Source organism: Rattus norvegicus, chromosome 8 (genome assembly GCF_036323735.1).
Source record: "Rattus norvegicus strain BN/NHsdMcwi chromosome 8, GRCr8, whole genome shotgun sequence".
In the NCBI taxonomy this organism is placed as follows: Eukaryota; Metazoa; Chordata; class Mammalia; order Rodentia; family Muridae; genus Rattus; species Rattus norvegicus.
In genome coordinates, this window is record NC_086026.1 from 13,438,759 (window position 1) to 13,452,139 (window position 13,381).

At 46.8% G+C, this 13,381-nt stretch overlaps 1 protein-coding gene across 9 annotated transcripts in view; it reads right to left on the minus strand.

Annotated features, from left to right (window-relative positions):
* Yap1 (Yes1 associated transcriptional regulator) overlaps positions 1–12,882 on the minus strand; it is a 71,090-nt gene extending 58,208 nt beyond the window's left edge. For 3 of the 9 annotated variants that reach the window (NR_172096.1, NM_001394329.1, NM_001394328.1), the window contains exons 1-2: positions 12,191–12,679; positions 9,683–9,924 (exon numbers count right to left, since the gene is read on the minus strand). Coding sequence is in view for 8 of the 9 variants with exons in the window: in NM_001394329.1 (NP_001381258.1) it covers positions 9,683–9,924; positions 12,191–12,466 (518 nt within the window). In the remaining variant the exon portion in view is untranslated. Of the gene's footprint in view, positions 1–9,682; positions 9,925–12,190 lie in introns of all 9 variants that reach the window. The other 6 variants (XM_006242488.5, XM_008765893.4, XM_006242490.5 and 3 more) reach the window with 6 other exon arrangements.
* Positions 12,883–13,381: the final 499 nt, after the last annotated feature.

Sequence of the window (13,381 nt, forward strand, 5' to 3'; positions counted from 1 at the left end):
TAAGAAATAAACTGCCTGGCTGGAGAGATGGGTCAGAGGTTAAGAGCACTGACTGCTCTTCCAGAGGTCCTGAGTTCAATCCCCAGCAACCACATGGTGGCTCACAACCACCTGTAATGAGATCTGGTGCCCTCTTCTGGTCTGCAGGTATACATGCATGCAGAATGCTGTGTGTATATATATAATAGATCTTGAAAAAAGAAAAAAAAGAGGAAAGGAAAGAAAGAAACTGCCCCAGGAGTAGAGAACATTGAGACAGGAGGCAGGAGGATCTTGGGTTTCAAAACAGCCTGGGCAGTACAATGAAGTTCTGCCTCAAAACTGAAACAAAGAGGGTTGGGGTATAGTTCAGTAGAATACTTGCCTAACACACCCAGCCCCAGGTCCCAGCACTGAGGTTAACAGAAAGATCGGAAGATAATGCTTAGGCTACACAGGGAGGTCACAGCCAGCCTGAGATACAGAATAAGAATGGGAGGAGAGGCTAAGAACTTACAAAATTACTTTTTTAAAGCCAGCTGGTAACCCTTGCCTGTAATCCTAGAACCTGGGAAATGGAGGCAGGAAGACAATCAGGAGTTCAAAGCTAGCCTCAACTACATGATGAGTTCAAGACCAGTCTTGGGAAAAAGAATACATGAAGCAAAGATTCCAGTCACCCGTGTTGTCTGGATGTGAACTGTCCACAAGCTCTCATGTTTGCACACTGCTGCCCAGGTAGCAGCTAATGCTTAGGGAGGCTGAGTTTGGAACCTTATCTGGGAGAGTGTTAAGGCTGGCAGGCTCTGGCTCTCTGCTTTCTGGTTAGCTGAGAGGTGTGTCAGTCATCTCATGCTGTCACTGCCAGGAAAGCAGCCACACCTTCCCACTGTCCATCTGTGAACTGAATGAATCCTCCTTCCCCTTCAGGTACTGTGTCAATGAGGAGAAAAGCTACACTGCTGTTCCACAGTGCTTTCAGAAAGGTGTGTTAGCATCAAACCGCACAACTTTGGAGAATAAGAACAACAATTACACCACAGGTATCAACCATGATGACCACTGATAGACTCCAAACTAACGAACAAATCAAGGAGGTACGTTTGCCTTTAGAGGGCTTGTAGCTAAGTAAGCCCACGGTGAGAAACACCAAAGGTGCTACACATGGTAGAGGTACCATGGCCGAGTGCAGAGAGTATTCATCAAGCCCTACCATGGCCTGTGGCATAGAGAGCACAGGATTATGAAACGAGCAGACCATGGAGCACATATGAGTGCAAAGAAAAGCATTTAAGGATTCAGGAAGAGCCTGACTTCTCCTCAGCTTGAGGCAGCAGTGGGAAGATGGCTGTCAGCCTGGGCACTAGGTAGTGAACAGACCAGTCTGAGATCAACCTGGTCTTGAAAAACCAAGAGGTACGCAGGAAGAAACTATTACCACATCAAAATGAGCAAACTAAGAAATGCGGTATAGTGGGTTTTCTGTGGTAAAAAGCCACTGTGATCTGAAGCAAAGGGGGTTACCCTACTGATAGCTATGCTCTTATGCCTGTATGCTGAGTACACACAGCGCTTTTTGAGTGGAGCCTGGCACTCCTCCATCCCTGATCCACACATTCCACCCCCAAGCCCAGGTCCTTTTAAAAAAAAATGTATTAAACTTGTGTGTTGCGTCTCTCTTGTGACGCATGCCTGTGGAACTCACAGAACAACTGTAAGAGTTAATTCTCTTCTGCCGTATGCTTGGCAATTAGGTGCCTTTTCCAGGTAAACTGGCTGTGTGGCCCACAAGCTCTTAACTCAAGTATGTCAGTACTAACTCAAGAGTAAAGCACACACAGGAACCCCAGAGCAAGCGTGTCCTCAAGCACAGTGGTTTGCTTGCTTTCTTTCCCGCCCGCCCATGGGGTTTAATAACTAGTCCAACAGGGAAGCCGATGCCCCACTCCAGCAGGTCCGAGTGGTATACAGCACACAGTATCATCGTCTGGAGCCCATCCAAGCTGCAGGACTTCAGAAACACAACTGATAGCGGTCTGAGCATGTGCAGAAGAAAACAGAGCACCTACACTTGACAGCTTTCACCTCTTGTGTGGGCAATTTCCCTTTCATCTTGTAAACAAAGCGGTGGATGACACCTATCATCTGGGGAGGCAGAGGTGGACAGATCTCTGAGTTTGAGGCCAGCCTGGTCTAGAGACCAAGTTCCAGGACAGCCAGGGCTACAAAGAGAAACTCTGTCAAAAAACCAACCACAAAACCCGGAGCAGCACACTTGGAGGTGCGCCTGTTACTGCTGCTCATCCTTCCGAGCACACCCTGGGGATGTCTACTCAGAGTGCAGGACAGTAACGTTTCACTGACCCCACACTCCCATGATCATACCCATCAATACTTCATCCTCACAGCTGCTCATCTCTGCCGGAACACCTGACAACTGCCACGGTTCTGGTGTCAGTCATCCCCTGGATGGCATTCTCTCAGAGGGAACAAAATGGAGATCAGACCCAAGTTGACAAGGGTAAACTTGCAATTCCTGGACTTCTAAGATGCTCTTCAAAATGCTTCTATGAGGGGCTGGAGAGATGGCTCAGTGGTTAAGAGCACCGACTGCTCTTCCCGAGGTCCTGAGTTCAAATCCCAGCAACCACATGGTGGCTCACAACCATCTGTAATGAGATCTGATGCCCTTGTCTGGTGTGTCTAAAGGCAGCTACAGTGTACTCATATATAATAAATAAATAAATAAAATATTAAAAAAAATGCTTCTATGACCATGGCTAATACAAGGGGGTGGGTCACTAATGGTCCATTAAGACTGAGCATAAGCTACTTCGTCGAGTTAGCCATTAAAAAGCACTTGGCGGGTGTGTGGGAATAAGAACTTGGTTGATTAAACAGTGCTTTTTCAAGCACAAGGACCTGAGTGTGATCCTCAGAGCCCACAGAGGAGAAAAAGTAGGTACCCAAAGGTGGGGAAGTTTAGACGGGTGGGTAGGTTCCTCCGGCTCCCTGGCCAGCCAGTCTAACCCACTCAGAACAAAAAGGTGAACAGTACCCTAAGAATGACTCCTCTGGTCTCTGAACACATGTGCACCCAAAAAAGGAACCATGTCCACTGGAGAAAGTACTAACTAAACATGCAGCAGTGCCCGTCACCTACTCCATGGAAGAACTCAGGTAAACACAAGAAATGAACCCAAGGAGAGCCCCCTGGTATCAAGACACCTAGTATCCACGTACACTCGAGTGTACACTTAGGATTCAGGGAGGACACCTGTCACCTCTGTGTCCTCACAGCTGTTACCCAGCAGAGGGTTAAACAAGCATGAAGGCTGAGACAGGAAAATCAAAGATCCTGACAAAGGGCAGGAATAGGGGAGGACTCCTCTGGGATCCAGGAGACACTTTCCAGACTGAAGGAGAAGAGTGTTACACTGCAAAACCACGAGGGCCTCTCGCACACTGAGGTGTCCAACCATCTGTTTTTTGACAAGGAGTTTTAATAAGCACAGACCTGGGCTTTTCATGAAAGACAACAAAAACTAGAGTTCCTGAGGGTTGAGGAAAAGTAGTTTTAACTTACCAGTAAAACTAGAAACTAGCGTAAAATAGAATTATAGCCCTCAAAATCCTACAACCCAAACTGCTGATTAAGAGTTAAGAGTCTCAGTCACTGCCTGTGAGTCTGTGCGGTTTTCTTGGCAGACCTCTGAACAGTGAGCAAGAGAGTAACCAAACCAAGGGAGGGCATTAGAGTCCAACTAAGTGAGCAGTGTCCGGCAGTGACAGCCCACAGCCAGCCCCAAGGACTCTAAAGCCACAAACTGAAGTAATCCAGATTGGGAACACAAAGAACTCTTGGTAAGAGTTCAGGGGGTGGGGGAGGAACAAGTCTAAAGAAAATGTAAAAGTTGTTCAGAAAAAAAAAATCACAGTAATCATTATACATATCTGCTATAGAAAACCCCAAATAAATAGTCCTAACAATGTAAACAACAACAACAACAACAACAACAACGAACCCATAAATATCCAGCAGTTATTCTGGGAGGGCAAAGGCAGGGGATAAGGAAAACTAGACAGAAGAACGGCATATTTTACCAAGTTTATAAGGGTGTGCTGGCAATGGTCCTGTCAGTGGTGTGGCCACCTCCCAACTCTCAATGGAAAAGGCCAGGTGTGGGAGCCGCACCTGCAGTTCGAGAGGAGCCCTGGGGCTCCATGTCCGTGAGACACAGAGCTGCCTGAGGATGCTGAGACACAGGGATGCACACACCACACCCAGTCAGCCCTAGGTTTATAAACGGGGGTGGGGGGGGCGGGGGGCACCTAAAAGGCTCACAAGTGTTCACCGTTTGAGAATGAAAGCCAAAGGAGGGCTATTGCTTTTTCAGCTGACAGAAAAGGACTGAGGTCCTTTCTAAATTCACATAGAACTCTCTTCAAATTAAATTCCAAGCTATTGGTTTATAAATAAAAATATGGGAAGCAAGTATCTTCAAAGTACTCTCATCAGCAGGTCCAGGTGTGTCCTCACCACTCCTTCAATCTTCTGATTCTTCCCAATAAACACGCATCCCTCTAACAGCACTACACTTTGGATTTGCCACAAGGCCTGCCTATCTAGGTTCCCATGTGGTAAAAGAAGTTAACCAATTCCTGAACACTCTGACCTGCATATACACCATGACAAGAATATGCATACGTATGTATGTGTATGTGCACATGCGTGCGTGCGTATACATACATACACACACACACACACACACACACACACACACACACGCACACACACACGCACGCATGTCGTATCAGTTCCATGAAGGAGGAATGTGGGGGCAGTGGCATAATGACTACAATGTTTTTTCTTTACAAAAGGCTTCTTGCCTGCCCCTTTGACAGCTGCCTGTGCTATCCTCTTCAAAGGCAACTCCATATGCCAGTCACCACGGGAGTCTGGAGAAGTGGAGTCTGTCAAAACAACACTCCAAAAATGCACTCAACTGGGCACGGTGACACACTGGTAATCAGTGACAGAGGATTAGCAAGAGTTCAAGGTCATCATGGGATGCTTAGAGGGTAAAGGAGGCTACCCTGGGGTACTCACTAGATCTCACCTCACACAAGCACATAGCACCTCTTTTCAAATAAATATACTGGATCCCACAACTTAGGGCCTAAAACAGAAAAATTCGAGGTAAGCTCTACCCCAGTGCCTTGAGGCAGAAGACCACATGATACTACAGAACTATTAAGGGCCTAATTTACATTCTTTCTCTAACTACAATTAAAAAGATTTCTTTGCATTACTAAAAGATGCCGATTTCAGGGTTTCAGAAAGGCTTTGTTTTACATTGTTTAAAAGTATCAACTACCGATAGTGTGGTGGTCTATACCTTTAATCCCAGTACTTGGGAGGCAGAGGCTGAGGCATAGGGATGAGTTTGAAGCCATCTTGGTCTCCAGAATGAATTCCAGGACAATCAGAGCTACATAGTGAGACTGTCTTACACACACACACACACACACACACACACACACAGAATAACAAAAGAAAGTGTCAACTACTGAAACACCACTCATGAAGCAGGTACAGTTTGTGTTAAGCAAAAATCTGAGAAAATAACCTTTAAAATGATGGAATGAGATACTTTACTTAATAATATTTACATGTTTCTTTAAAAAGCCATTCAAAATCACTACCCATTTAATTTATCCTGTCATGTATATATTTATATATTTTTTGAGCCAGGGTCTCCATGCAGCCTAGCCCCAAACTCAGGCAACATTCTGCTGGGTGCACTACCATAGTTCCTATCTTTTTTTCACATTGACCATTACTCTGCTTTCATGAGAAATGAGAGACAGTGAGAGACACCTCAAATGAGGGCACATGTGGAGATCAGACAACTTTGGGGAGATGTTTCTCCTCCTACCATAGGATCTTAGGAGGAAACCAGGTCATTAGTTTCCTAAACCATCTCACTGACTTTATCTGTGCCTCCCCCCCACATCCCAACAGGGTGGCCTGAAAGCGACAGAGCAAGCTGAGGGCCTTTATGCTTGCTGTAGCAGAAAGAACTTACACTCCCATCCTCTAAAGTACTCTGCAACTTTCAACAAAACACAGCCCTAAGAAAAACACTATTCAGAGAATGACAAATAATCACACATACATCTTTTTAAAATTATTAGAACATTATTAAAACAATGTATACCTACAAACATTAAATCACTCGATCACACCTAGCACATCCAATTCTGACGCCTACATGGTACACAGTTTACAATAAGTTCTATGTACTTGGCAATGGTTACAAGGTATCAGATTCAATAAAATAAACTGAAAAGTAGAAGCACCCCTTGTAACTAAAGATATTATAGAACGCTAATTCAGGAAGTTACTCAGCAGCTTATAAAGAAACAGGAAGTTGTTGACCAACTACTGGAAGAACTATTTCCTGCAGGAAAACCGGCAGAAGTGCTGAGCTGTAAAGAGAATTTATTCCTTTAAAATAAAACTCAAAGTACTGTGGTCAACTTAGCTGCAAACAGTAAGTCAGTCAGTTCAGTGGTAAAGATGTAACAGCCACAAAGACCACGCCTTCCTTAGGCCCAGTATAGTGTCCAGAATCTGGGCTACTGTCCAGAATAAAGGTGCTAGCACCATATAGATCCACCCTATCATTTGCCAATATAAAGTCAAAGTCTCTAGATCTCACTGACCTAGGGCGGGCTTTAACACCAATCAAGGCAACTGGATGGATGGCCTTGAAACTGGAAGATGGGCCAGCTGACTTCCAAGCCATTCGTCTGCAGTCACAAGGCAACAATTCTCCCACATCTCTCAAGTTACATCATCTTGCCAGCTTGGACCATTTGGGGTTAGAGCTCTTCCTGTCAAGTATAAATCTCAAGAAATGACATACTTTGTAACATAAAAGTTAGTTCCAATAAGTACCTAACAAGATGAATGAAAGGGTTAGTTTCCATGGCTGGAATGAGCTGAAGTTCAGAAGCTAGTTCAGATCTCTCTCTTGCGGCTGGCTGGGCAGGAGTATCCTTTTGAAAATGTTATTACAGATATTGTTTATGCATCTCTGCACGCAATGAGCCTGAATATGGAATGTCTGAGGGCAGTACGCAGGAGTCAGTCCCTTCCGTCATGTGGGACCTTACAAGAACCTCAAACAAAAGCAAAGTATCGACTATGAAGAGAACAATTCTAAAAACTAAGATAGAGACAGTCTCTCCCTCAGTCAGGGAAGATGTTAATTCATATCCATTTGGAACACCAGTGAAACCAACCGGGAGAGGGAAAGTTCTGCTTCACATCTCTTCTCTAAACTGCATATTGATCATGAAGTAGTTTACTCCTCAGAAACTACCAAAGACTAGACTCCATCTCTCCATCTAGTTCGAGGCCTCTACATGATCTTTATCAGATCCAGTGACTCAGTTCACCTGCTGTACGGTCGGTAGCCCCTCAGGCCACTGCTGCCTACCTCAGCAGAACCAGAGGCCCATTTATCACAGAAGCAGCTCTGACTTCCACTAGCAACCTCAGGTTTCCTCACTTCCTGCTAGTGTTTGCTTCCTAAAGAAAGCTCTCCCGAACCCCCTTGGAAAGAGGTGAGGATGCTGAGTGGGGAGATGGAGGCAGGGTGCAGCATCTATAAAACTCCACCCATGAAGCAATTACATTTTGTGGAAAGAATCATTCAAAGTTTTTAAAAGCAAGAACCTACAATGTGGTTTTAGTTCAGCTCCAAAAAAAATGACTGCTGACTCAAATAATGAAAATGCAGATGTCACCAAACAAGCAATTTCAAGAAAACACAAGAGTAAAAACAGCATAAATGTTGCTCTTTAACCTTCTGCTCAGCCCCAGCCACAACTGAAGGCCTGCAGGCTTTTAAGCTGTTTAAAATCTCCCCAGGTCAGCACGGGACACAGCAGGGAGGGTTCAGCAAGCCTAAGCCTTTCTTTTCCTCCCTAACAACCTGGCCTGTTTCCCCTCCCTTCTCCTTCAGCACAGGGCTCTTTCTCACAGCCAGCCCCTCTTCCAAGTCATTTACTTTGGACAGCTGCTTAAAGGAGGAAAGATCTGGCCCTTGTGGATGAGTTTGCCAGGCTCCTGTGTACTTTACAGTCTCAGGCCCTTTATTGTTCTCCTTGAAACCCGACCCTTTGAAATGATTACCAGGACTGTTTTTTTTTTCTTTCTTTAAAAAAAAAAAATTAAAAAAAAAAGACAAAGTTATAGGGGGTGAGGGTGGCAACAAAACAACAACAAAAAAAGGGTGGTGGGGTCCCTTTCCAAGATCCAGATCAACTCTCCTCCAGTGGTGTCGTCCTGAAGTATCTCTATCACGAGTATCTATCCTTAAAGTAGTAAGCAACGTGGGACACCTCATACAAGCCTTTCAGCCCAGCACTTGGGAGGCAGAGGCAGGATGATCTGAGTTGGAGACTAGCCTGGTCTACAGAGCAAGTTCCAGCACAGCCAGGGCTACACAGAGAAACCCTGCCTGGAAAACCACAACAAACACAAAGTAGCAACCAACCCACCCAGGCAATCAACAGAGCGGCCAGGCAGGGGTGGGGGAACTCTTGTTACCCGAGTCCTCCAATCCAATAAAACCTGCTACATTTCCTGCCAATTGTCAGAGGAATCTGAATCAAAATGAGTATTGTTCTTCCCTTCAGTATCTAAACCCAGTTACCAATTCAAGGAACAATACAACAATCTGAAGTCTGTAACAATCAGTCTAAGATACTTTGTATACTTAATTCAAATAAGCTCTAGAAAATTAATTTTACTTCCAAAGCCAAAAGTAGAGGGGATAAAATTTCATTTTGTCCTTTTCAGATGAATGTAATTTTGCCATTTTGTTGAAGACAAAAAGACTGGGGAGGGAGGAGGACAGTGGTCTGCTCACATTTTCCCAGAGCAGATACTGCTTTTGAAAACGAAGTGTGTCAGGATGCGATTGGAGGCCAAACCTCACGACTAATGTTTTCTTCACATTTTGAGGGGAATCTGTTAAATGACATGGAAATACTTCTAAAGTATTTGCTGTTTCACAATTTAAGTATTGTAAAGTCATCTCTTCCCCAAGTCCTATATTTCCTTCTCTACCAACCATTTACTCTGAAAGACTGCACAAGGTCCTGGCTTGAAGACCACCCCTCCCTTCCCCCCAACACAGGCAGAGACAAATAGACACACAGACATGAGGTGGGGCACAAGAGATAATAAAACATATCTATGCCAGGTTTGGTATTTAAAAATTTATATTTTTTCATGTTTTTTTCTGTTTTGTGCCAGGCTAATTAACAAATTTGATACAAACTCAAAATGAAATTATTTCATTTTGCCAAAAGTTTGCAAACAGTCTCTGAACCAAGAATGAATCAAGCTTTCAAGATATGACCAATCCTAAAGGGTGGGTGGGTGTGTGTGTGGAGAGAGAAAGAGAGGGAGGGAGGAAGGGAGGGAGGGGGAGAGGGAGGTAGGGGGGAGAACAAGCATGCTGGGGGTGCAGCTCAATGGTAAAATATGCTGGTTTACCATTTATAGGCTGAGTTCCATTTTTTGCAACAGCAAAGTAATAAATAATTGAATCATGTTTTGAAAAAGATAATAATACGAATAGTCATTCCGACATTGCCACCTCCCAGCAACATCCTCACTTACTTTAAGAAGTATCTCTGACCAGAAGAGGTCTTGGCCATCTCCCAGCCTGCTGGCAATGGTACATCATCAGGGATCTCAAAGGAAGACTGTCTGAGATGTTGAGCAGCAGGGGTGGCGGCCGGGCCAGAGACAACACCACTGGCCGTGAGTGTCCCGGCCCCCAGCTGCAGGGAGGCTGGAGACGAGTGAGCTCGAACGTGCTGGGGAGTCAGGGCTCCAGCAGTGCCCGCATCGGTACTGGCCTATGAGGAACAGCAAAGGAAAGTCAGCACAATGTAAATGTTACTTCACTGACGAACAGTCCATGTGAATTAATGTCTGCCCCCTAGACAGTGTGAAAACAAGGACTAGGCTAATAAGGTGACTTAGCAGCAGAGAACAATGATTACCCCATACAACCCAAAATAAATAAATCAGTAATTTTTCTAAGCAGTGTGGTTGCTTTTCCAGGTTCTAGAACAAAACCTGGAGATGACTGTGCACTTTTTCTTTGTTTTAAATATCTAATGTCCCCCCCATCTGTCACTTTGACTGTGAACAAATGTGATCAATAAATCAACCATTATAAATTATACGTTTAATGAATTCAGAGGCTCAGAACTGCACCAATGCTAAAAGCTCCCCAATGAAGAGAACAGGCCTAGAAAATAAAGACTTTATCAATTCAGTTTTAATTTGTGGATTCACACACAAATAACAGGGGGAGGGAGAAAGGAAAAATCTGCAAAGACCCCAATGATTCGAATTTGGGGTCTAGTCAGATCAATGTTAGACAGGTATCAGGAATGAACTTGTCTGTAAAGTAGTTTTTCCAAGCCAGAGGGGATATAAGAATTCTCAGGCAGGAGCCTATAGATGATTATTTACAAACTCAGATACATACTATTCATAATCTAATCCTTTTATTGGAACTAGGATTATCAAAACATTTGTTTTTCTAAATTAATTTTGATAAGAAGACTGAAGGGCCTCAGCAGTCATTTAAAGCCCCATAGCAAAAACCCCTGTTTTTGAGTTTCTAGGTAAGATTAAATTTTAGGAAATCATTAGCACATAGAAAAGGTGAATTTCTCTGAAAACGATAGAGAGAAGGCAAAAGTACCCACGAACGACCCAGTGGAACTAGGTACTGCATACTTTCCCGGGTACATTCCTTCTGACTGCTAAGTGCTACAAAATGGAGCGTTCAGTCTGGATATTCCTTCAAAGTTTCCCCGACCGTTTCTCAATTGCATGCCAACATACATTAGTTCAGTGAGTACAGAATCCCACTTGGGGGAGGGAGCAATGAATAGTATCTAGGTCTACTGTTGTTACAAATTAAGAGTTTATTTAGACTAGCAGCTACATAACTTTTCCTTCCTCCGTAAGTAGACTTTTTGTAGGAGGTTAATCGAGATTTTCGTGGCTCCAACAACCCGGTTCTACAGCAGGCCTGCCTAGGAGGGGGGCTGGAGTGGGGGCGGAAACTCTTCTTTCCACTCAAGTTACAGCCCGAGTGGGCTAACAACATGGCAGTGTTTGGAAAACCAATTAAGTTTTGGGCAAAGATCCTATACTGGTTTAGCCTAAAGCAAGTTCTTTAAAAATTAAGTAATTAAAAAGAGAAAGCGGGGAGGGGGGGGTTCGGGAGGGGAAAAAGACACTGAAGAAAAATCTACCAGGACCTATCGGAATGTTAATACTTTGAAACGGTTTCACTTCTGTGTTGGATCCAGTTGGGAAAATAACCAGGCGTCGTGGATGTGGATAAGCAGCCATGTTCACATCCGCAGTCAGTTAAAGAGCAATGGCGAGCCTGGAATTAGTCATTGCTTCCCAAACATTACCTTTAATCACAGTTGAGCCAGGCAGAACTCGGCCTATGAGTCAACCTGCAACGCGCTATCAAAGGCCAGCGCAGAAACCTCTGCACCGTGAGCGCGCCGAGCTCCTGCGCAACGCACAGACGTGGCTCATTTAAAAGCTTTCGGGCCGAACAGTAAATAATAGGTTACGATTGGGAAAGGGACACGTGAGCCCACCGAGTGTGAAAGGATCCCGCCCGCGCGAGTTCCAGGGTACCGCAGAGGCGAGCGGAGGACGAGGGAGCTCGGCCAACTCTCGGGATCGCCGGGGCAGGGGAGACCGAACCCTGCACCCGGACCGCGCCTGGGCCGCGAGAGCAGAAAAGCTTTCGGGAGAGGGAGGGGGAGGGGACGAGAAGGAACCAGAAACTCAATGGACCGGTTCAACCCCCACCCCTCACCGACACGGGAAAACAAGAGGGTAGTTAACGCGGCTCCACGGGACACTCCAGTGGAGCGGGAAGGGGAGACCGTGTACCCCAGGCCTGGAGTCCTGCACGGGACGCCGGGCCCCCTCCCCCCACCTCCCCTCCCCCATGGTCGGAGCGAAGGTGCGGAGCGGAGGCGCGCGCATTGTGCTGCCCCCGCGGCCGCCAACTCCGCGAAAACAACCCCCAGCCCAGCACCCCCACGCGGCCCCGGGCCCCCGCGTTGTCCTTACCTGTCGCGAGTGGGACTTGGGCTCAGGCGGCTTGAAGAAGGAGTCGGGCAGCTTGCGAAGCCTCATGGGCACGGTCTGTGGCACGTTGGCCGTCTTGGGGTTCATGACGGCGTTGAAAAGCGCTTCCAGGTCGGTCTCCGAGTCCCCGCGGACGTGCACGACCTGGTGACCCGCCGGGGGTGCGGGCGGGGCCGCGGGGGTCCCGGCCGGAGACACCGACGGCGGCGCGGGGCCTTGCGGGGCCGGCTGGGGCGGCGGCTGTTGCGCGGGCTCCATGGCTGCGGCCTCGTTCGACGCTCGGGGCGCTGCGCTCAGGTTCGGGGGGCTGCGTCGCGCGCCCGCATCGCCCTGCACTCCTTGCCCGAGGCCCCCTCCCCTCCCCTTCGTGAGCTCCTTCCTTCCTCCCTTTCTTTGCCCCGGGCCGCGGCGGCGTCCCAACTGAGACAGAAACTTCGGCTCTAGACGCCCAAACTAAAAAGTTGCGAGGAGCGCCCGCCCGCGCGCCTCGCGGGCTCCGCCTCCTCGTCGCTCTTCCTTCCTCTGCGCGCCCGCCCGCACCGAATCCGCGGGCCCCGGGAAACTTTCCCTGCGCGTCGTTACATTCCTGCAGACTCCCTGCCGCACGTGACCCGGAGGCGACCGCGCTGCGTGCGCACCCACCGGCCGGCCCGGAGCGGCGCGTCTGCGGGCGCAGACCCTGCCGGACCGGCGCGCAACGCCAAGGCCGCCAGAAATCCCGACAGCCCGCTGGGCAGGCTGGATGCAAAGGCGACGCTGTTCGCCTGCACTGATTTTAATCCGGTCCGCGTTTTAACATTGATTCCATTTACCACAAGTTGGAAGAAGAAACAACAAAACACTTGAGGGCGGGTGTAAATGATTACATAGTGAAGCTTGGAACCAGGAGTTGACTCAGAGTATCTAACAAAAAGAAGCATAGTATTACTTTTTTAAAAAGTTTTGTTTTAAGCAGGTTTAGCCCTGTAGCCAAGGATATCCTCCAACTCCGGACAATCTTCGTGCCACAACTTCCCGACTACTAGGATTCCCAAGTGAGGGCCTCTGCTAGCCCGGTTTTTGTAAATTCGTTCTCTTTCCTTTTCTATTCTTTCTTTTTTCTTTTCCTTTTCTTTCTCTTTCTTCCTTTCCTTCCTTCTTTCCTTCCTTTCTTCTTTCTAATTATATTGATTG